Source organism: Pipistrellus kuhlii, unplaced genomic scaffold, assembly GCF_014108245.1.
Source record: "Pipistrellus kuhlii isolate mPipKuh1 unplaced genomic scaffold, mPipKuh1.p scaffold_m20_p_18, whole genome shotgun sequence".
Taxonomy (NCBI): Eukaryota; Metazoa; Chordata; class Mammalia; order Chiroptera; family Vespertilionidae; genus Pipistrellus; species Pipistrellus kuhlii.
The window spans coordinates 5,413,140-5,434,974 of NW_023425493.1; the positions used below are offsets into that span (position 1 = coordinate 5,413,140).

At 38.6% G+C, this 21,835-nt stretch overlaps 2 protein-coding genes across 27 annotated transcripts in view; both read left to right on the forward strand.

Annotated features, from left to right (window-relative positions):
* The first annotated feature begins 442 nt into the window (after positions 1-442).
* Positions 443-21,835, forward strand: part of ZC3H11A (zinc finger CCCH-type containing 11A) — a 30,756-nt gene continuing 9,363 nt past the window's right edge. Inside the window, exons 1-13 of one of the 26 annotated variants that reach the window (XM_036442093.2) lie at positions 443-612; positions 1,113-1,324; positions 6,422-6,475; positions 7,441-7,901; positions 8,240-8,439; positions 9,436-9,555; positions 14,421-14,544; positions 16,235-16,438; positions 16,549-16,665; positions 18,166-18,246; positions 19,083-19,193; positions 20,209-20,271; positions 21,594-21,686. In XM_036442093.2, the coding sequence (XP_036297986.1) occupies positions 8,386-8,439; positions 9,436-9,555; positions 14,421-14,544; positions 16,235-16,438; positions 16,549-16,665; positions 18,166-18,246; positions 19,083-19,193; positions 20,209-20,271; positions 21,594-21,686 (967 nt within the window). In that variant the 5' untranslated portion in view covers positions 443-612; positions 1,113-1,324; positions 6,422-6,475; positions 7,441-7,901; positions 8,240-8,385. Of the gene's footprint in view, positions 613-1,112; positions 1,433-6,421; positions 7,902-8,239; positions 8,440-9,435; positions 9,556-14,420; positions 14,545-16,234; positions 16,439-16,548; positions 16,666-18,165; positions 18,247-19,082; positions 19,194-20,208; positions 20,272-21,593; positions 21,687-21,835 lie in introns of those variants that run through there. The other 25 variants (XM_036442100.2, XM_036442106.2, XM_036442105.2 and 22 more) reach the window with 25 other exon arrangements.
* Positions 1,439-5,659, forward strand: ZBED6 (zinc finger BED-type containing 6). The gene has a single exon (XM_036442091.2). It carries the CDS (start codon positions 2,335-2,337, stop codon positions 5,275-5,277), a length of 2,943 nt encoding a protein of 980 aa, XP_036297984.1. The 5' UTR covers positions 1,439-2,334; the 3' UTR covers positions 5,278-5,659.

The window sequence follows — 21,835 nt, forward strand, 5'->3', positions numbered from 1 at the left end:
AAACCTAACTTCACTTCTTCAAATAAAAAAAATAAATGCACAAATCCTTTAAGATTGCATGGGGAAAATAATTTATTTCTAAATTAGATGTCTACACAGCTGGAACCATTTACTATTCATTAAGCAAAAGTTTTTTTGTGTGTGAGAAAAAAACTGAGCGCCTACTGTCTGGTAGACACAGTTCTCGCTTAGTGCCTCATTTGATTTAAAACAAAACAGAAACCGTTTTTATTGTTTTGTTTTTTAAATCAAAGACGGTTTCAATAAATCCGTTAACTCTATAAAACGCGTTCACGGGAAAGGAAGGGCCTGCCTGGCCTGCCGCCCCCTGTCACATGGCCCCGAGGCGGGGTCGCCGTCTTACGTGCTGCCTCATAGAGGAACTACATCTCCCAGAATCCTCGCGGTTGCGTCGCGCTGGCACTTTTAACCGCCCGGTCTCCGAGCGGAGCCTGTAGCCGGGCGCCATCTTTGACGCTGGCAGTCTTGGATTTCTTGCTGGTGTTGCTGCCGTGAGGACGGCGGAGGGCAGCGGCTAAGAGAGAAGAAAGACGTGGCAGCGAGCGGAGGTCGGGGATAGTGCCCTCGGTTCGGTAAAGTTTCTGTTCTCCGGTAACTAAACCCGTTTTTTTTGATTCCCGGGTGGCTCGGGGCCGGGAAGGTTGGGGTGAGGGCGAGGGGAGTGGCCGCGGCCTCCCCTCGCCCCTGGGTCGCGGCCTAGTTAGTCCGGGAAGTCATAGCGGGTCCTTTGGCCCCCGCCGTGTAACGACAGCATCCCCCTGCCCCCACGCCGGCCGCTGCCCTCATCGGGCGGGCGGGGAGCCCCCGGACCCCCTCTGTGCGCAGCCAGCCCACCTCCACCCCCACCGCGCCGGCTCCCTTCCCGGCCGGCCTCCCTCCCCTCCCCCACTTCCGGTGCTGGCGAAATCCGGAGCCCAGAGCGGCTCCTGAGAGCAGCCCCCTTGCTCCTCCACTCCTGGAGCAAGGTTGACTTTAAGATTGCTTTTGGGGAGGGGGGGCCCCCCATCATTTCCCTAGTTCAACGGACCCCCCACTGCTTAAATGAACCTAAGTGCCAGGAGCTGAATTTACCTACTCTCATTCCTCTCCAGGGTCTCACACTACTTTGGAGGTTTTTCTCAAACTCCACATACAGAAAGCCACCGACCTTATTCCGGTATCCGCCACCCCTTCCTTATCTTTAATTATACTCCCGCCCCCCCAGCCCTCAGCATCGGAGTCAAGAGCTACAGGGACACTTCAGTTCTCCTTGTAGGATTGATGAGATCGTAATGAAGAACGCCCCCTAAGCTCCCATAAATCGGTGCGGATTCCTCTTGGGGGAAGGCCCATGTTATTGGCATCTCACAGGCCTTGGTTCTGGACGTTGAGAAGGAGGCTGTGGATATAGTTGATAGCGATGCTTTTTAGGGTAAATGTGTGTAGGTATTGGGGGGAAAAGGGAGGGGTCAACCGAGAAGGAATGGAAGTAGTGTAAAGTTCGTTTTCGTGTTTGTTGCTCATGTAGAGTCCAATCTATGAGTTACTCGTTTACAGGCCAGAAAGCTTCTGCAGTCTAAAAGTGTCTGAAAACTAAACTTGGATTAATTGTAAATAATTGAAAATACATCTTGTGACCTTGATTTTTAATTTTACCCACAAAGCATTTTAGCCACCCACATTTTTAAAAAAAAATTGTATTACTTTTCATTCTTGCTGCGAGGGGTCAACTAGCATTTGTTGTTAATGACCAGTATGTGGAGTCTGATTTAGCATTTCAGAATTGACTTTTTGGGTTGTATTGACAAATCAGTCCTAAATGTCAGTGTTGAATGATGCACTATGTTTTTGTTTAAATTAAACTTCCTGAAAATAATTCATTTCAGGATTAATGTTGCTATTGTGTGAAGCTTCATAAAAACACATTTCTAAAGGTGAAGGCATTTTAAGCAGATAGAGTTCTCGATGAAGCAGAAAGAACATGGGCCTGGGATTTGGAAACCTTGGCTTCTAGCTGCTACTGACCAACTTTATGACTGGGAAAGTGGGCCTCAGTTCTTTTTTCTATAACATGAGTGGATTGGACAATTTGAATCCAGAACTCAGAAAGTTGGAAGGGATCTTAAAGCCCTTTGAGAAAGAGTTTGGGAATGTTCTCCATCGCTGTCACTTTTCCTCCAAAAATAACCTGGCATGGAAGTCATGGGTCCAAAGGGAATTTGATTCCCCATAGAAATTGGAGAACAGGTAATGCAAGTAGAGAGGAACAGCTGTATTTCTTGAGTAATAAACCCACCAACAGATTCTGGTACGAATTTTGGCGGCATAAAGAGAATGAATGTATGTACCCTAAGTGTACCAGTTTCCTCGCTCTCTGCTGGCGGAAGATGCAGCACGTTTAGTAGTGCTGGAATTCTGGGATGTGTTCCTATTCATTCTAATACAGATAAAGAAGATGTGGTAGAGAGAAAGATGGTGGCAGAAGGAATGGATAGAGAGGCAAAATTGCCTACTAAAAAGAAAAGAAAGAAGGGCTTGCGAATAAAGGGGAAAAGGCGTCGAAAGAAACTAATTCTTGTGAAAAAATTTAGTAAGGATTTGGGGTCTGGGAGGCCTGTTGCAGATCCCCCTGCTTTGTTAGCTTCCAGTACTCCTGAGCGGGATGAAGAAAGTCTTTTTGAGAGCAATATAGAAAAACAGATCTACCTACCTAGTACTAGAGCCAAGACCTCCATTGTATGGCACTTCTTCCATGTGGACCCCCAGTACACCTGGCGGGCCATTTGTAACCTCTGTGAAAAAAGTGTTAGCAGGGGTAAACCAGGCAGCCATCTTGGGACATCTACTCTTCAAAGACATCTACAGGCAAGGCATTCCCCTCACTGGACAAGGGCCAACAAATTTGGAGTCACTAGTGGAGAGGAGGACTTTACTTTGGATGTAACTTTATCTCCCTCTTCTGCTGGAAGCAGTGGAAGCTTTGACTATATTCCTACTGATCCATTAAATGATAATAGAATGGGTAAGAAACGGGATAAATCACTATCTGATGCCCTGAGGGCGGAAAGGGGGAGATTTCTCATCAAAAGTAACCTTGTCAAGCATGCCTTAATTCCTGGAACAAGAGCCAAGACATCTGCAGTTTGGAATTTTTTTTATACTGATCCTCAGCACATCTCAAGAGCTGTGTGTAATATATGTAAAAGAAGTGTGAGCCGTGGTAGGCCAGGTTCTCACTTAGGAACTTCAACACTTCAACGACACTTGCAGGCCACACATCCCATCCATTGGGCTGTTGCCAACAAAGACAGTGGTGTGCTTGGAAATGGATTAGATGAGACTGAGACAGACAGAAATCTCTTGAGTGATACTTCGCATGGAGGGAAGTCTACAGGCAGCCAAGATTTAACAGCTGAGGACCTTAGTGACTCTGATTCAGATGGACCTCCTGTGTTAGAGATGGAAAATAGGATATCTGAGAGTCCTATTCCTGTTGCAGAGCAAGATACTCTGATGCATGCCCACGAGAGAGAAACAACATATTGTGAAAATGCAGCCTCCAGTCAAGTAAGTCAGGCGATTATTCAAATGATTGTGGAAGATATGCATCCTTACAGCTACTTCTCAACCCCAGCCTTTCAGAGGTTCATGCAGATTGTGGCCCCTGATTATAGATTACCATCTGAGACTTACTTCTTCACTAAGGCTGTACCTCAGTTATATGATTGGGCCAGAGAAAAAATTTTCTTAACTTTGGAGAATGTTCAAAGCCAAAAGATCCACCTGACTGTGGACATATGGACCCATGACCCGTCCACTGATTATTTTATTGTGACTGTACACTGGGTCTCCTTGGACACTGTACCTTCTTCCAGTACTGGCTGGATCCCCAATTTTAGAAAATGGGCAGTGCTTTGTGTAACAGGTTTGGCCAAAGACTGTTTGGTAACCAACATTTTACAAGAATTAAATGACCAGATTGGTCTGTGGCTTTCTCCTAATTTCCTCATTCCTGGCTTCATTGTTTCTGACAATTCTTCTAATGTGGTACATGCAATCAAAGAAGGTGGTTTTACCCACGTGCCATGCTTCCTGCATTGTTTAAATATAGTCATTCAGGATTTCTTCTGTGAGCACAAAAGCATTGAGAACATGTTAGTGGCTGCTAGGAAAACCTGTCATCATTTTAGTCATTCAGTCAAGGCTCGTCAGATACTGCAAGAGTTCCAGAATGATCGCCAACTTCCATGGAAGAATTTGAAGCAGGATGAACCTGGCCATTGGATTTCTACCTTTTACATGTTAAAATGGCTCTTGGAGCATTGCTATTCAGTTCACCACAGTCTTGGGAGAGCCAGTGGAGTTGTACTCACCTCCCTTCAGTGGACCCTAATGACTTACGTTTGTGATATTCTTAAGCCGTTTGAGAAGGCCACCCAGAACATCAGTGTGAAGACCACAGGATTGAATCAGGTGCTACCAATAGTCCATCATCTACACTTTTCCCTGCAGAAACTCAGAGAAGATTTTCAAGTCAGAGGTATTACACAGGCCCTCAATCTGGTGGACAGTTTATCTCTGAAACTTGAAACGGATGCCCTACTAAGTGCCATGCTCAAATCTAAGCCCTGTATCTTGGCTGCTTTGTTAGATCCTTGCTTTAAAAATAGTTTGGAAGACTTTTTCCCTCACGGTGCTGATTTAGAAATGTATAAGCAGATCCTTGCAGAAGAAGTTTGTAATTATATGGAATCTTCACCAGAGGTCTGCCATATTGCAACTTCAGAAGCTTCTGGTCCCTCAACTGTAGTACAAACGGACTCATTTACTTCATCTACAGGAGAAGGCACCTCCAGTTCAGGGTCTGTTGGTAGTTCAGCTGCAGATACTGTTGGCATTGGAGGCAAAAGCTTCATGTTTCCATCTGCTGTAGCAGTAGTGGATGAATACTTCAAAGAAAAGTATTCAGAGATCTCAGGTGGTGATGATCCTTTGATTTACTGGCAGAGGAAGGTGAGCGAATGGCCGGCTTTGACCCAAGTTGCCATTCAGTATCTAAGCTGCCCTATGTGTAGTTGGCAATCTGAATGTATCTTTACTGCAAATAGCCACTTTCATCCAAAGCAGACCATGAGCCTGGACTTTGACAATATAGAACAGCTAATGTTTCTGAAAATGAACTTGAAAAATGTTAAATATGATTATTCTACATTGGTTCTGAGCTGGGATCCTGAAAATGAAGTTGTTCAAAGCAATGAAAAAGAAATATTATCTTAATTTTCCTTTCTCCATTTAAAATGGACAACTTCTTGCTTTGTTACTGTATTCTAATTGCTATAGTTGTTACATATTGTTAACTAATTATTCTTTATACATGAATCTGGGGGAACCTGAAAACACAAAAAGGACTGAAAATTTCTCAGAGGTAACGTTGGCAAAGTGAAGATTAACTTTAATGATTTTACAGTACTAATTCAATGTGACTGTCACATGAAATTTTGTTTATATCAGTTGAAATATATTTTTTAACTTAAAAAATATAGTGCAGCATTGAAAGGCCTTGTGCTATTTCTTACTGGTAAACTGAACCTAGTAATTGGTTTTGAACAAAAATCTCTTCCAACATGAAAAGTTGATTACTCTTAAGACCAATGATAATGAAAAAACAACAACAACAATACATACTAAGCTGGTATTCCTACCCCTCACCCCCATTTTTCTATTTCTTTTAAAACTCTGAATCATACTTAAAGCGTGGCAGAAACAAAACTCACAAAATTGTTTTATATTTTGAAATTTCTAATTGCCTCCTCATACTGGTCAGCTTTATAATTTCAGCTTACTGAGTTTACCCTTTAAGGATTGGATCTATATAAAAGGGAAACATTACAATTAGGAAAAATTACTTTTAATCTTTGAATTTCCTTTTTTAACCTTTTTTAAAATAGTATAAAAACTTAAGATTGCATAGGTACTTTTGCCTAATTATGGGTAAATGACACAGTAAACGTTTTACAAAATTTAAAAAAGATTGCATGGGAATTAAAATCTAAGTCCCATACATGAGCATACTTTGACAATCCTAGTATCCATTTTCCAAAGACAGTTTTTCTGATATTAAGTAATCCTAAGTACTTTTTAATGTATACTGAATTCTTCATAACTATGTATTCTTAACTATGAAATTGTTTTGGCATCAATTCTTAACTAAAAATAAGCAATTAATATTTTCATGTGTTAGGAATCATTTCCTCATTGGTAAAATGAGAGAATGAATCTCAGTGATTTTTAAGGTTCCTTTCCACTCTGTTTTATAATTGATTGGGAGGCCAGAAAATGATGACTTTTAATAAAAGTCTATTAAAATTTTCAGACTGAATAACTAATGTAAGATCCCAATTTTTCCTTTTTTTCATTTTAGATTTGGGGATATTCCCTGCCCAAAAATTTCCTGGAAAATTGACTAGTATTAAGTGTGAGTAAAAGGTGTCCACTTTTTTTTTTTTAAGTTTTTATTTTAGTTTTGTCTTGGATAGTATTTGGCAAGATTTAGCCTAGAAATAATGTAGTATCTATTACATGAAAATCAAAATTGCTTTGTTACTGGGCTGGTTACAAAATTTAGAATTCATTTCTATGTATCAAATCGTTTTTTGGTGGGGTTTTTGTTTTTTTTTTGTTTTTGTTTTTTGGCCTTTTTTCTTTTAATTCTTAAATGGTAAATGTACCATTGTGGAATGAAATTTCAACTTCAAAAGTTTACCCTTTTATTAACTAGAGTAAATGGATAATTGCAACGTCTTTAGTTGTAGCCATCAGTAGTAAAGAATTTGAAATTAGGCTGCATAAGCAAGCCTTTGCAGGAGGGCCAATATTGAATTTCATGCCAGTTGACACTGGTTGCTATAAAAGAAAAACAATCTTCCCTTAATAGAAGCTTTTTGTATTTTGACAGTGCCAGCTCAGTATGGCTATAATGCTGTTCTGCCTTCTACAGCTTGCTGCACCACTCTGTAGTTACTCTATAACTATACGTTTCTATCTTTTTTGGTTAAACACTCCCTGAAGATGAAAAAGATTATGATATACATGCATCCATATTATACACATTGATATATGTGTTAAGAATTCACTTCATCTTTATTTTGCCAGCTGGGCAAAATTTTGTGTAACATCTTCATGATACTTTGGTATAAGAGTAAGTTCACTACTTTTATAATGAATCCAAATCTAAAGGCTTTTGTAGTGTATTTTAAAAGGGAAAACTTACCCAAATGTTTTATTTCTACACATTTGTGTGTATGTGTGTGTGTGTATGTGTGTATAAGCCAGTTAGTATATATGTATATTATGTACATAAAACACTATTTTTACATACAAGTGTGCTTTTATTATACAGATAATAAAGATGGGGGAAGGTTTCTGTTTTTTTCTTAATAGGTGAAGAAATCTTGAAGACCAGAAATTGGATCTTATTGAATTTTGGTGTTCTTTTTTATTTTTTCTCTTTCTTTTTTTCTTTTTAAATTATATTGTTCGACTATGGAAGATGGATTTTTTTAAAAAAAATAATCCTTTGAATTCCAAGTTCATCTTTAAATGAACGTTTTTTGTTTGTTTTTTTGTTTTTGTTTTTATTTTGAGGAGATAACTAGCTATAGCTGTCTCCAGTCTGACAAGGTTGTTCGAATGGACTTAATCTCCCAATAGTTGGGAAATGTTTTAAAAACACATCCTGTGTTTGAATTGTGGCTGAGAGGTTTCCTTGGCAATGTGAGGAGGAAATTTTTTTCTGCCTCATTATTATTAATTCATGGATTGAGTGTTGGTTCGACCTACAGGCGTAATAGATTGGAACTCAGTGAAGACACAGATGTTCCTGTTGAGAGCAACCAGCTAATGTAAGTGTGGAAATTGTTTTTTTTCTCCTTAAAGGACTAAACACTTTTTTAATTTAAGGCATAATTTTCCTAGATCAGTAAGAAGTGAACCATCATCAAAACATTGTTTTTCTTGTAATTGTTTATAAGCTTTTGGTTGGGGAAAAAAGGTACCCCCTTTCCCTTTTTTTATAATAAGTGCACATCTAAAAAAGGTAAAAGCATTATAGCCAAGGTGAAATCTTGTAATCCCATCTATATAGGTAAATACTATTGAAATTTTGTTTTATCTGATTAGATGATTTGGAGGAGGGACTTGGAAGATTTCACCTTAAATATTCATTGTTTTCCCATTTTAGCATTACATTTTAAAGGCGATTTCTGTGATTGAATTGTCATTTGGAAGATTAAATCCATTTCAAAAGGACTTGAAGCTGGTCCTCACCTTAAAGGAAGCAGTGGCTTGTTTTCAAGAAGCCATTTCTGATCTCAGGATCTACCCAGCATGCCTAATCAAGGAGAAGACTGCTATTTTTTCTTCTATTCTACATGCACCAAAGTAAGAAATGGTTTTCAGTACACTAAGTTTTCATGTTTTGTTTTCTGCACTGTTTTATTATCTTCTGTCAGCTTTTTAATAAAGGATAGCATTCCTACGTGAATTCGTTCTTCGTGTATTCCTCTTCGTTTTTATGTTCTTCATGTTCTACAAAAATGTGAAGGCCTCTTGCCTATATGAACTTGCTTAGGGTGCCTTTGGAATTAGGAGCACTTTGGCCTGTGGCTTACCAACTTTAATTTTATTCGCTGTGTATTGTATTGTACTTCTAGAAACTGCTATGAGTTCAATTCACTTTCAGATTTCCTGCTGAATACTGAAGCCATCTACTAAATATGCTTTTGTAGCTTTTCTGTTTTTTATCAAAGCTTCCTTGTTTTCTCTTTGGTTGTACTGCAGCTCTGTTTAGATCAATGTGCTATTTTCTGTTGTTCCTTTATGGCAATTTTATAAATGTACGTGTTATTACAAAAACTTTTCTTTAGTCATCTTGGTGCTTTGTTTAAAATTAACAGTTTTGAGCAAAGCCCTGATCTTACAGCACTTTGCACAATAGTAGTATTTGGATATCATTTTATAAAGTATGGAGTGGAGCATAGAATTATACTTAAATCCTCATCTATTAACTTCCTTTCTGGCCTTTTTTCAAAAACTGATCACATTAGTTGGGATATATAAAACAGTTGAAGATGAACTGTATAATTATTTTTAAAGAATATCTAATACTCCCACTTTTTTAACTTATGTCATCACTCAGCTTGTGTTGTTCATGTTGTCGGATAAGATGAAGGGTAGTGTCAGGAAATAGGTTGTAGAAAATTATAAATTTGTTGATCTGTGATTTTTTTGTTATCCCATCTCAGGTGTCTTCTTTGTCTGTCTCCTTACTGTTTTCTCTTTGTCTAGATGCCAGGAAACTGTTAAAACGAACATTTCACTTGAGATCTCTTTCAAAAGTTTCACAATTCTTTTCTGTATTACTCTCTTTGTTGACAGGGTGACAGCTGTCCGTTCCGTCACTGTGAAGCTGCACTAGGAAATGAAACTGTTTGCACATTATGGCAAGAAGGACGCTGTTTTCGACAGGTGTGCAGGTTTCGGCACATGGAGATTGATGTAAGTTTTGAATTTGTATTATAAAAAATGTAATGGGGAAATGACATGTTATGTGATTTAAATTTTTAAAAATGATCTAGTGAGCCGAAACCAGTTTGGCTCAATGGATAGAGCACATGTGTCAAACACAAGGCCCGCGGGCCAAATCCGTCCCGCCAGGCCTTGCAATGTGGCCCGCACCGCGCTGTCATCACTGCACTCCGCTGCGTTTCCATCACAATGACAGTTTATGACTGTTCAGTAAACCATTCGGCCCGCAATTTAGGCTGGATTTTAGATTTTGGCCCCTTCTCTGATTGAGTTCGACACCCCTAGGATAGAGCGTCGGCTTGGGGACTGAAAGGTCCCCGGTTCGATTTCGGTCAAGGGCATGTACCTTGGTTGTGGGCATATCCCCAGTAGGGGGTGTGCAAGAGGCAGCTAATCGATGACTCTCTCTCATCGATGTTTCTAACTCACTCTCTCCCTTCCTCTCTGTATAAAATCAAAATATATTTAAAAAAATAAAAATGATCCAGTGAAATTTCTGTCATAATGCTCACTTAATATCTACATGTTATGGAGTATAAATTGGTATAATTTTTATGAAAGGCAGTTTGGTTATGTATGTATATTGGGAGTATTTACATCTGTTTATCTTCAAACTATCTCAAACTTAAGAGAAAAATTACAAGAGAAAAATTCTAAGACATTTGGGAATAAATAACTGACATTCCCTGTCACTTCCAAATGTTTTTATGAGTATTTCCTACAAATAGGAAGGGCATTCTCCTATATAACCATTCTACAACCTTTAAAATTAGAAAATTAACATTGATATATTACTTTCATTTAATCCTCAGATCCAACTCAAGTTTTGCCATTGTACCAGTAATGCTTTTTATTTCAGAAGGAGCATGTCCAGAATCAAGTGTTGCATTCAGTTGTCATAACTTTTTAGTCACCTTCAGTCTAGAATAGTTGCTCAATCTTTGCTTGTCTTTCATTGGCATTGACACTTAGTTATGGGTCAGTTATTTTGTAGAATGTCCCTCAATTAGGGTTAGTCTGATATTTCCTCATGACTAAATTCAGGTTTGTACCTTTGGCAAGAACATCAGAGTTGATACTCTTCTCATTGTATACCATTATTAGGCGACATACAATGTGGGGTTTTTTAATCCTCACCTGAGGACATCAAACCCACAGCCTTTCAGTGACTGGTATGATGCCCCAACCAACTGAGCCACCTGGCCACGGCAGGTGGCATACAGTTTTAATTATCCCATTACCACTGATGTTACTGATCATTTCATTAAGGTGAAACTACCAGACTGCTTTACTGTAAAGTTTTTCTTTTTGTAATAAGTGTTTTATAACGAAGTAATTTGAGAACCTGTAATAATCCTATTTCTTATCAAACTTTCCAATTTTTTCAATGATTTATTTGTGCAAATTCATGGTTTCCTATTTTATTTAATGTGTTGTACTCCATTGTTAATATAGTTTATCCTCAAATAGACATAGATTTGGCCAGTAAGAGCCCTTCAAGATGGTTTTTGTGTCCTTTGGGTATTTCCATCATTCTTTACACACCTCTTTGCTTTCTGGCTTAATAAATAAGACTTTCTAGGCTCATCCTGTACTTCTCCTCCTCTAGTTTTGGAATCAGCCATATCTCCAAGGAGCTTTGGTTCCTTTTGGTGAAAGTAGTATATGGAAATGAGCTTTGAGCTGCCCCTGGAGTATTACTGCTTCTAGGCCTACAGTGGATGGAAGAAGGGGATATATAAATGTGTATACATATGCACATTTATGTCATTATTTATTACTTTCTGCTTTTGTATTAATAGTCATGAGTTCGCATAGATACCTTCAATTCACAAACATTACAGTCTTCTATTTTTGCATACTTATAATTCTCTTTTCTGAAAGTGAAAAACTTAGCTTCCATTCTCCTTAATATTACTTATTTGATCAGTCCCTTAGAATATGTCATCCAATATTCCAGTCTCTTCCTACCACTCAGGTGTTAAGTCCATCTGATCCAGTGTGTCCTTTAGAGTCTCTGTTTCCTTGTTAAGTTTTTGTCTGGAAGAGCTATCCACTGAAGTCAGAGAGGTGTTAAAGTCCTGTAATATGACTGTACTAGAGGCCTGGTGCATGAAAATTCATACACTGGAGTGGAGGTTCCTCATTTTGGCTGGCTGGCTGGGTTTGTGACTAGTATTAGGTAGATCCTCTACATACACCTCTCAATCTCTACTGCCAAACAATGCTAAAGGCTGTTTCTAACTAATCTGATTAGGTAAAGACTCAAAGCCTCCAGAGACCACCTTTGGCTACAAACTAATAGGATTCTGACTTGAATTGCTGCCCACACCCCCCAAGCAGTTGTCCTCAGGTGTGGTGAAAGTTTTCTTCAACAGGATTAGGCAGTTGCTTCTGCCTGGAGGCTAATTGTTATTTTTAATCTCCCAAGTGGCTTCTGAGCAAGGTGTTTTCCAATAGGGTGTGTTAACTATCTTTACCTGGGCAAGGCAAACGTCTATGTGGGAAATGACTCAGTCCAGGAAACTTGGGGGGTCTGCCTTCTGAGCTCTATCCCCCAAGTCCCCTGTCTCAGCTTCTGCTCTCACAGCTCCAGTCCACTTCACCCTCCTCTGCTGGAGCACAAAGTTGGTGGCTCCACATGGATTTTTGTGCATTGGTCCTTTAAGAGGGTGCCTATGTTTTCATCTGTTAATTCCTGGTAGACAGCGCCCCCGCTGCTTTTCACAATCAGATATTATGTGGGTTCCTCTTCAGTTTTGGTGCTTTCTGCTGGGAGACCCAGCTCGGGGATTAGATCCCAGAGTTCTCAGTGGCAACACACACACACACACACACAGCTGAGATATCTCTCCAGGACTTCAGTTTCCATCTGTGGGTGCCCAGCTAACTTTTTTGCACCCCCACCACCACCATCAGTCTCTATGCATTCTCCACTTTCAGTCCTTGGGAGTCAGGGTTCTCCCCTGCGAGTTTTCCGTTGATCAAGAAGTTTTTCTGTATTTTAGATGTAATTACAGTTTGTTCCTGGGAGCGTGCAGCATCCACTTACTCAGCCACCATTTTTAATTCTCTTTAGGTGTTGACATCACACCTGAGGCTGCTTCTCCACAGGGACACCTTTCTCACCTTATGTCAGTGCCAACACCTGTTCCAGATCTCCCCCCTGCTTCACTGAGGACTCCTTCCTCAGCATTCTATTCTGGAGCCCTCTGGCCCCACCTCCAACCCCCATGCCCACCCCCATGGATGCTCTTTCCACACCCTTGGACTCTGATACTATGTTAGCCCTCCCATGTGAGGTGCTCACCCTGTTTGTTCAACTCTGCACCTGGTCCCCACTCAGGAAGACCCTTCCTTTCTCCCGCTGGTTGGTCTTGGAGCTGATTCTGGGAAGACCCTCCATAAGTACACCCTCCTTTAACCACATTGGAATACCTTCTGCCCAGAAGTCTTGCTTGCCTTCTCACGCTGCTCAGGCTCCGACACTGTGCCAGGACATCCTCTTATGCAAATGTCATACTAACTCCTTGTGGATTCCGACACCCTGTGCCAGTCCCACCTTGTCCAGTAGACTCCTCACCTCAGTCCGGCTCGAACTCCCTGCTCTAGGCCACACATCCTTCCCTTTTCCATATGAATGCCTGCCTCTCAGCCTTTCCTGATGACTTTGGTCTGAATTGTTTGAGGGGTGGTATAGGAAGGAAGAGACTAAATATGCAATTTGGATGTCTGGGCTTATATAGCTACTCTAGTTTGGTCCCAGGTTTAGAGTTTCTTAACTGTCTTCTATGCTGCTTGTCTTCCAAATAGCAAGGAATTCACTAACGTTCAGAGAAAGGAATACTCGGTAACTTTTGAAAAGTCATATTGTAACACTGCTGGTATAGTTTGCAAATTGGCGCAATTTCTAGGAAATATCTCTAAGTGTTAGTGTCTCTAAGAAGAATTACATTTAGAGATTATCTCGGAGAACTCAAGGAACTAAGCATTTAATTGTATTCTTGGCTAGTATTATAGTGGCACAGTAAGGATATTCTGATTGTAAGAGAAAAGGACACAGGCAGAGTCTGGAGCAAGCTTGTCAAACATGCAGCCTGCTGGTCGCAAGTTTGACATGCTTGGTCTGGAGGAATTCATGTGTGGGCTTCTCTATGATCTCCCTCCTATGAGAGGTCATGCAGAGCTAACAGTTCCTTTAGCCGTGGAAAGGCACCGGTATAAATGTGATGTTTCTGCCCAGGGAAGCCCATGAGAGACCCAAAGTTTTTATTGGAGCAGGTTGCTTAGGCACCCTCTACCAAGTATATACCAAAGCTATTGAGTTACTTTATATCTTTATTATAAGTATATGAAATTGCATAATTCTTTCACATACCTAACAACACAGTGTATTATCAAATTATCAATCTTCAGAGTAGTAGACTTTGATCTTTGCCTTTTCTTATAAATTTAAGGATCTTTATATAATAGCCATTATTTCTTTGTTTCCTTCCTCAGTATTTTAAAATTTCTGCTATTCTTTCTGGGAATTTTAAACATTAGGCTCTTAATGATGAGACATCCAAAATAATGCTGGTTATTAATCAGAGGTTAGTTAATTTTCAGAATGCTTACCAGGTCCTTTTTCTTTGTTGAAGTATTTTTAAAGTATATATAAAAATGTGCTTGAAGAATTTTCACAAAGTGAGTAATATACTTACTTGACCAGCACCTAGATCAAGAAATAGAATATTTCCAACACTCGGTCTTCCCCTTCATTGTCTCTAACCAAGTCCCAAAAAAACAAGTCACACTTCATTTTTATTTGAAAACTATGTTTTTCCCTCTTACAGAAAAAACGGAGTGAGATTCCTTGTTATTGGGAAAATCAACCAGTAGGATGTCAAAAACTAAACTGCGCTTTTCATCACAACAGAGGACGTTATGTGGATGGCCTTTTTCTACCTCCAAGCAAAAGTGAGATGTTTTTAATTTTAAAAGAATAGTTGCTATATAATGAAAATCTACATGCACACTGTACAAAGTACTTTATGTACTTGACTTATTTTCCTAGTGTGAGAGAGTAGTATTTCCACTTTACAGATGAAGGAACCCTACTTTATTAAGGTTAGGTGATTTGTACAGTTATAAACTAGTAAGTAGAAGAGTCACAATCCTGTTGCCAAAAGTCATGTGCCTCATAAGTGTTTCTTGGCATTACAGTTTAGATTACGATAGCTTGCTTCATTCCCCATTTTCTTATCAGACCCATAGAGGCTTTTGACTTTTTCCTCTCTCTCTACTCTCACCCAAGGTCACGCTTAGAGAAAGAGGAGGGCAGTGGGTGAAGAGAAAAAGAGAAACATGGATGTGAGAGAGGAGCAGACTGGTTGCCTTCCACACGTGCCCCGACCAGGGATCGAACCCCAAACTCAGGTATGTGTCCTGACTGGGAATCGAACCAGGAACATCTTTGTTGCATGGGACATGCTCCAACCAATTCAAACACTCTGAGAGAATCAAGTTTCTTTCAAAAACCACTGCCCAGCCATAATGGAAGAAACTTGATTCTCTCAGTGTGTTTGGCAGATCTCTCCTTCCACCTGTTTTATAAAATAAGGTTTATTGGAATGAAGCCATCCCAATTCTTTTTCATATTGTCTACGGCCAAATTTCATGCTACTGCTTCAGAGTTGAGTAATTGAGACAGAGATCTGTACAGCCTGTAACAGTGGTCGGCAAACATGTGGCTCTTTGGCCCCTTGAGTTTTTAGCAAAGGCCAGCTTACAAGTACCTTAATTAAGTTAATAACAATGTACCTACCTATATAGTTTAAGTTTAAAAAATTTGACTCTCCAAAGAAATGTCAATCGTTGTACTGTTGATATTTGGCTCTGTTGACTAATGAGTTTGCTGACCACTGGCCTATATTTGCTATCCAGCCTTTTACAGAAAAGATTTGCTAACCCTGCTTTAGAGTAATCTAAAATAAAACTACATACCCTGTTTGGTTTGGCTTAGTGGATAGAATGTCAGCTGGAGGACTAAAGGGTCCAGATTCGATTCCAGTCAGGGCACATGCCAGGGTTGCAGGCTCCATCTCCAGTGGGGCGGGGTGCAGGAGGCAGTCAATCAATGATTCTCTCCTCTGTGATGTTTCTATCTCTCTTCCCTTCCTCTGTGAAATCAATAAAATATATATTAAATAATAATAATAAAATAAAACTACACTCTACCAAAAGATAGTATTTATTTTCAGAGTCCCTTATAAAGTGATTTCCTAGTGGAATGATCAGCCATTTGAAAACTACATTTGCTGTGTGATTAAATTTTGATGGCTACACATTTTCACCTTTTAAGGAAGGAAAATTACAATATTTAAATTACATGTCTAGAATTTATAGTCACTATGCATCTAACCTCCTGTATAATATGTATTTTCAATGTCCACTTTGAGTGTACTTACATACAGTAAGTGAAAAGTTAACTAAAAGCCAAATTTTTCCTCCTTGGAAATTTAGAACCTAATTGGAAAAATGGGGATGTTAAATAAAAACACATTAAGTGCTCATAAGGGAAAATGCACCAAACTTTTGGTGAGGGTGTTCTGATGACTTGGGCTTATATCCTGAGTTTTTTTACTGATGACTAATTTTGCATATCTAGCTGTGTTGCCCACTGTGCCTGAGTCACCAGAGGAGGAAGTGAAGGCTTCCCAGCTCACAGTTCAACAAAACAAATTGTCTGTCCAGTCCAATCCCTCTCCTCAACTGCGAAGTGTGATGAAAGTAGAAAGTTCAGAAAATGTTCCTAGCCCCACTCATCCACCAGTTGTGATCAATGCTGCAGATGATGATGAAGATGATGATGGTATGTTTTAGTTCTTTATGGCAAATACGTGATCAGGATCACTTAATGAATTAGGATTAAATCTCTAGGCTTGTTTTTAATTGTAAATTTGCCTTAAATGTTTAATATAGATCAGTTTTCTGAGGAAGGTGATGAAACCAAAACACCAACCCTGCAACCAACTCCTGAAGTTCATAATGGATTACGAGGGGCTTCTGCCCGGAAACCTGGGGTCAATTTAAAACAAGGTAAGAGGAGGTTGTATCGACGCTAGCTCCCACTCTTAAATCTTGCAATCTAAAACTGTTTTAAATACTTTTGAAATTTAATTTATGTTCTAATGAACAAAATAAACTGATGAACAAAATAGATCCAGAGACACAGGAGCATGGAACAGAATGACGAATTTAGAGGGAAAGGGGGGTTGCGGGTGCGGGTGTGGGTGTGGGTGTGGGGGTGAGGAAAGATTAACTGGAGAACTTATAGGCATATATGAGACAGAGACAATAGTGTGGTGAAGGCCTGGGAGGGGCAGGTACAGGGTAGATGAGGTCAATGGGGAAAAAGGTGGGAACATCTGTAATATTTTCAACAATAAAGATAAACTTAAAAAAATTTTAGTTCACCATTACCACCCCCTCCCTCTTCCCTACTCTTGTTATACATACACAAACTTACTTTTTTTAGTTAGAAAACATCTGAGCACTTGCTATCTATGTATCCAAAAGGCTAATAGGCTGTGTCTGTCTGGTCGCTATGACACTCACTGACCACCAGGGGGCAGCTGCTCAATGCAGGAGCTGCTATGACTCACACTGGCCATTTATAGAGAGAGCATCAGGGACCTGGTGCCCACAAATCAACACTCGGCTTCCTCCAAGTGTGACACAGGCCCTGCCACCATCCCAGAGCAACACCCCACCGACTGCCAAAACCCTAAGGTGCAAAATGAGGCCCATAGCCCAGCCCAGCAATGGTGACTGTGGGCGCCCAGCTTCCTCTCCCTAGCGACTAGCCTCCTTGGAGTTTTTCTTCAGCCCAGGAACACAACTTGCTTTATAGCCGGGTGGAAACATTTTACACTTTAACCAAATGTTTGTGAAGCATTTTCCTGTGCCTCATCTCATTTGATCCTTACAGAAGTCCTGGAATAGGTAGATAGGAGACTTGGTGGAATTCTCTTTTCATTAGCTGGGAAACAGAGATTTAGAAAGTTTAGAAACTTGACCTGCCTGAAAAGAAGTAAGAAATGGTGGACCTTGAAAATGACCAGGTTTTCTCACTGCGCAGAATAGTTAAACACTATTGCAATTAAATATTTTACCCTTTGTTCTCACTGCGTGATCTACAATAATAATCTGCTTCATGTTGATATTTACTGCTGTGTTGGCTGACAATTACTTGAAAGAGAAGTTGGGGTGCTTCACTGGGCTGGAAAAAAATTAGCTAAATCAGAAAGGTCTAATTAAGCAAGTTTATTCTATATATGTAAAATGCTAAGTTGAGTTTGACATGCGCAATACATATAAAGCTCTTGCACCAATCACATGTGTGTGTTTCAAAATGTCATTGTCAATTGTGAATTTGGTTGACACTTCTATTATAAAGGGTGGATAGCAATATAAAACATTTCTTATAATTTCCTTTCAGTGTGCACAAACTCGTGCACTGGGCCTCAAGTGTACAAATAAAATGCAAAGGTGAAAAAGTTGCTAGGTCCTCATGTGATTTCTCTTTGCTTTTCTCAGGTGAATGTTTGAATTTTGGAATAAAAACTCTTGAGGAAATTAAGTCAAAGAAAATGAAGGAAAAGTCCAAGAAGCAAAGTGGTAAGTTATCAGTTTTGACTAGATCATTGAATGTTGCTCGAGAAGAATAATTAGGATGCTTCCAATGGTAAGGACCCTTGGCAACACCCAAAGTCTTTGACTTCTGTGGCTGGTTTGAAGTTAAAACACAGACTTACTTAAATCACTTAGTTTTAATTCATTGCAATTGTGTTTCAGTTCCTAGCTATTCACAGCTAAGCACCACAGCTAAAGAGCCCAAAAGAGCTTGTCTATCTTGAGAAATAAAGTGTATTAAAAATAAATATATTTTTTGTAGTTGATGAATTCTCAGCTGCCAGGACTTTCTTCTGGAGCTTGCTTGATGTATACATTCTCAACCCTAAAAATTATTGTGTCAGATTAATATTTAGAGAGAATCATGTGGTTGGTTCCAGTTCTCTTTTGGTAAAACTTTCTCTATAGGAACCTTGGAGTTGTGTTTTGCATATAATTAAATATAGATGAGAAAGATTGAATTGACACACCTGACAGCTAATGTGCTTCTGAGATTAACTTTAGAATAATGTTAACCTTGTTAGTCAATAAAAGTAGATTGAGTGCCTAAGTCATTCGAAACAATTTTTTTTTAATTTTTTGACCCCCTCCCCCAAAAAACAATTGTTTTATTTACATATTGTGTCCAAGGAAGATAAGAAATAGGGATTATCTCCCCTTCTCCCACCATGACCCCTGTAGGCAAACAGAAACAGAGAAACTGATTGGCTTATAGTCCAGTGGTCTGTGTTGGACTTACCTGGTCATAGATCGAATTTCTTGACTTGTGATAGCTTTATTTCTCACAAATTATTTACTATTCTTTGACTTGCTTTATTCAGAAGGTTCTTCAGGAATTTCCAGTCTTTTACTCCAGCCTCAGCCCATTCCAGGTCCTGAAAAAGAGAATGTCCGGACTGTGGTGAGGACAGTAACTCTCTCCAACAAACAAGGTGAGACAAAGATAGGCTGTAGACTCATAAATATCTGGGCGAGCAAAATCCTCTGCATTTTACCTTTGGTGGGTTTGCAGGAGGAGTGAAGAATGTTGGTTGGATAAAAAGATGAAAATAAAAAGTTAGTGCATTTGATTCTGCTGTTAAAAAGGTTGAAATACTTAATGCAGTTCTCACATTTATGTATATTTAACTTTTTCATTTACTGTTTATTTGTATCCATTCACCAAATTTGTTGACTGCCCATTATGGATAAAGAACTATTAAAAAAAAAACTTTAAGTTATAGAAATATTTTCCTTCATAGTAAGGAATAGAACACAAGTAATTATGATATGCAGATACATCTTTTATGTTTGTGCCATTCAAACAACAAAGAATCAGAAGAAAACACTTTTGGAGTGGTCAAAGAAAGTTATAGGAGTGGAGTATGAATTTTTTTTTTTTTTTTTTTTTTTTTTTTTTTTTTTTTAGCATACTGAAAGTACACAAGCAAAAGTATAGATTTTTATAATCAATTGATTAGAATATAACTTGTCCTTGTATAATTGGCTACTATTAGTAATTAGGACTGCTATTGCTTCCCTTTGGGCTGTGCATTTGGCTACTTAAATTTATTATTTAACGTGTTGATTTTTTTTTTAATATATATTTTATTGATTTTTTACAGGGAGGAAGAGAGAGGGATAGAGAGTTAGAAACATCGACAAGCGAGTCATTGATCAGCTGCCTCTTGCACACCCCGTACTGGGGATGTGCCCGCTACCAAGGTACATGCCCTTAACCAAAATTGAACCTGGGACCTTTTAGTCCACAGGCCGACGCTCTATCCACTGAGCCAAACCGGTTTCGCCTGATTTTTTTTTTTTTTTTATTGAGAATCTTGAGACTGAGAACTGATTTTCAAGAAATTAAGTGGACTTACGTTAATATTGGCACATGCTTTATATCTATTAGTAGTTACTGAATACCGAAAAATTGCCTAATAGAGAAATTCTGTTTTGCCATTTCAGGAGAAGAACCATTGATAAGATTGAGTCTCACTGAGAGACTGGGGAAACGAAAATTTTCTGTAGGTGAGAAAAATTCTGTACATATCCTTTGTTTTCTTCTTGTTTGTGCATTTATAAGGTACCTCTTCCAACCTTCTCTTTATATAAGTGCCCTGTCATAATTGATTTGTAATCTTCCTATATTTTGGCTGAAATCAAATTTAAAAATTTTCCATGTTTTCCACACGTGCATTACACCTTTCATTAAAAGAGAAATTTGTGTTACAATTTAATTTGATTATGGCCAGCATTTTAAAAACCATCAAAGTATATCTTTGTTTCTATGGACAAATTAAAATTTGACATTTTAGAGAGGAAGAAGTGTCCAGTTAATATAAATTCAGCCCCTGCGTTTATTAGTGCTAGATTATATTTAGGGAAGTATTTAACATATTACTGAATTATTGTGTACCTACCCTAGCGTGTCTGTTTCAAACAAGTTATTTTGAAAGTCTCTTCTGACTTTATACTCTTTTAAAATGTGCTTACAAATATGAAATTTTACCTGTTTGGAATTTTTTTTGACACCATTCTCATTGCTTGATAAATTTTAGGTAAAAAATACAGAAATAAGTTACTTTAATATCAGCATACATGTAAACATTGTAAATTTTTAGTTTCATGTTTAAATTATCAGTGAAAGGAGAGAGAAAAACATACTCTGCAGAGTCTTTTTAAGTTTTTAATGGGACCCTGGAAAGATTGTCAAGCAATTTTAAAAACATAAATTCATGACATTTAAACAACTTATATTGAACAGTGTAATGTAATAAACCGGGAATTGGGAAACTTTGTCCATATCTTGGCTCCATCAATAATTGATGACTTGGCTAAGATAGAGAATCCTTCATAACCTTAGATGTCTTATTGGGATTGAAGACAAGTGCTATTTGGCCTTCAGAGTCTTCATGTCACAGAAAAAATTTTAATTTTGTGATTCTTTTGCTGTCCTAATCTCTGGTGCATTAAGCCACTAATTTACTTAGAATTCAGCAAACAAGGAGTGAAGTTTTTTGGTGTTTTTTGGTTCATGGAGGGTTTTTTTTGTTTGTTTGTTTTCATATATTCCTAATTCTGATTTTCAATTGTAGGATTTATAATCCTCCATTTGTAATTTTAGTCAGTTATTTGATAAATGTTAATTTGTGCAGTCTAATTTTTTGTCCCTTCTTTTGGAACATTTTTATTCCTTCTCTAACCTTGAGTTATGAATAAGCTAGCAAACGAATACACCATAAAAATGAAGAAAAATAAAGAAGTATTCTATGTTTTCTGTTTTTGCTTGTATATCTTGATCTTGCAGAAGGTTGACTTGAACTCTTAAACTGAATTCCCTCTATTTGTAGATGGTGACAGTGATCCTCCGTTAAAGCGTAGCCTTGCACAAAGGCTAGGGAAGAAAGTTGATGCTTCAGAAACTGACAAAACACCAAAGAAAGGTACCTTTTTTGTAATACACTTTGTGTGTGTGTGTAATCCTGACACTTACCTTCTATAATGTTAACAATAGTTTGTTACTTTCTTTGTGCATGAAAATTAGATTATCTTCTGGTACGCATTTTATTCATTCAACAAACATTTGAGTTGC

Excerpts from the sequence above, each read along its gene's own strand:
- ZBED6 (XM_036442091.2), top strand. The coding sequence starts at position 2,335 with ATGAATGTATGTACCCTAAGTGTACCAGTTTCCTCGCTCTCTGCTGGC.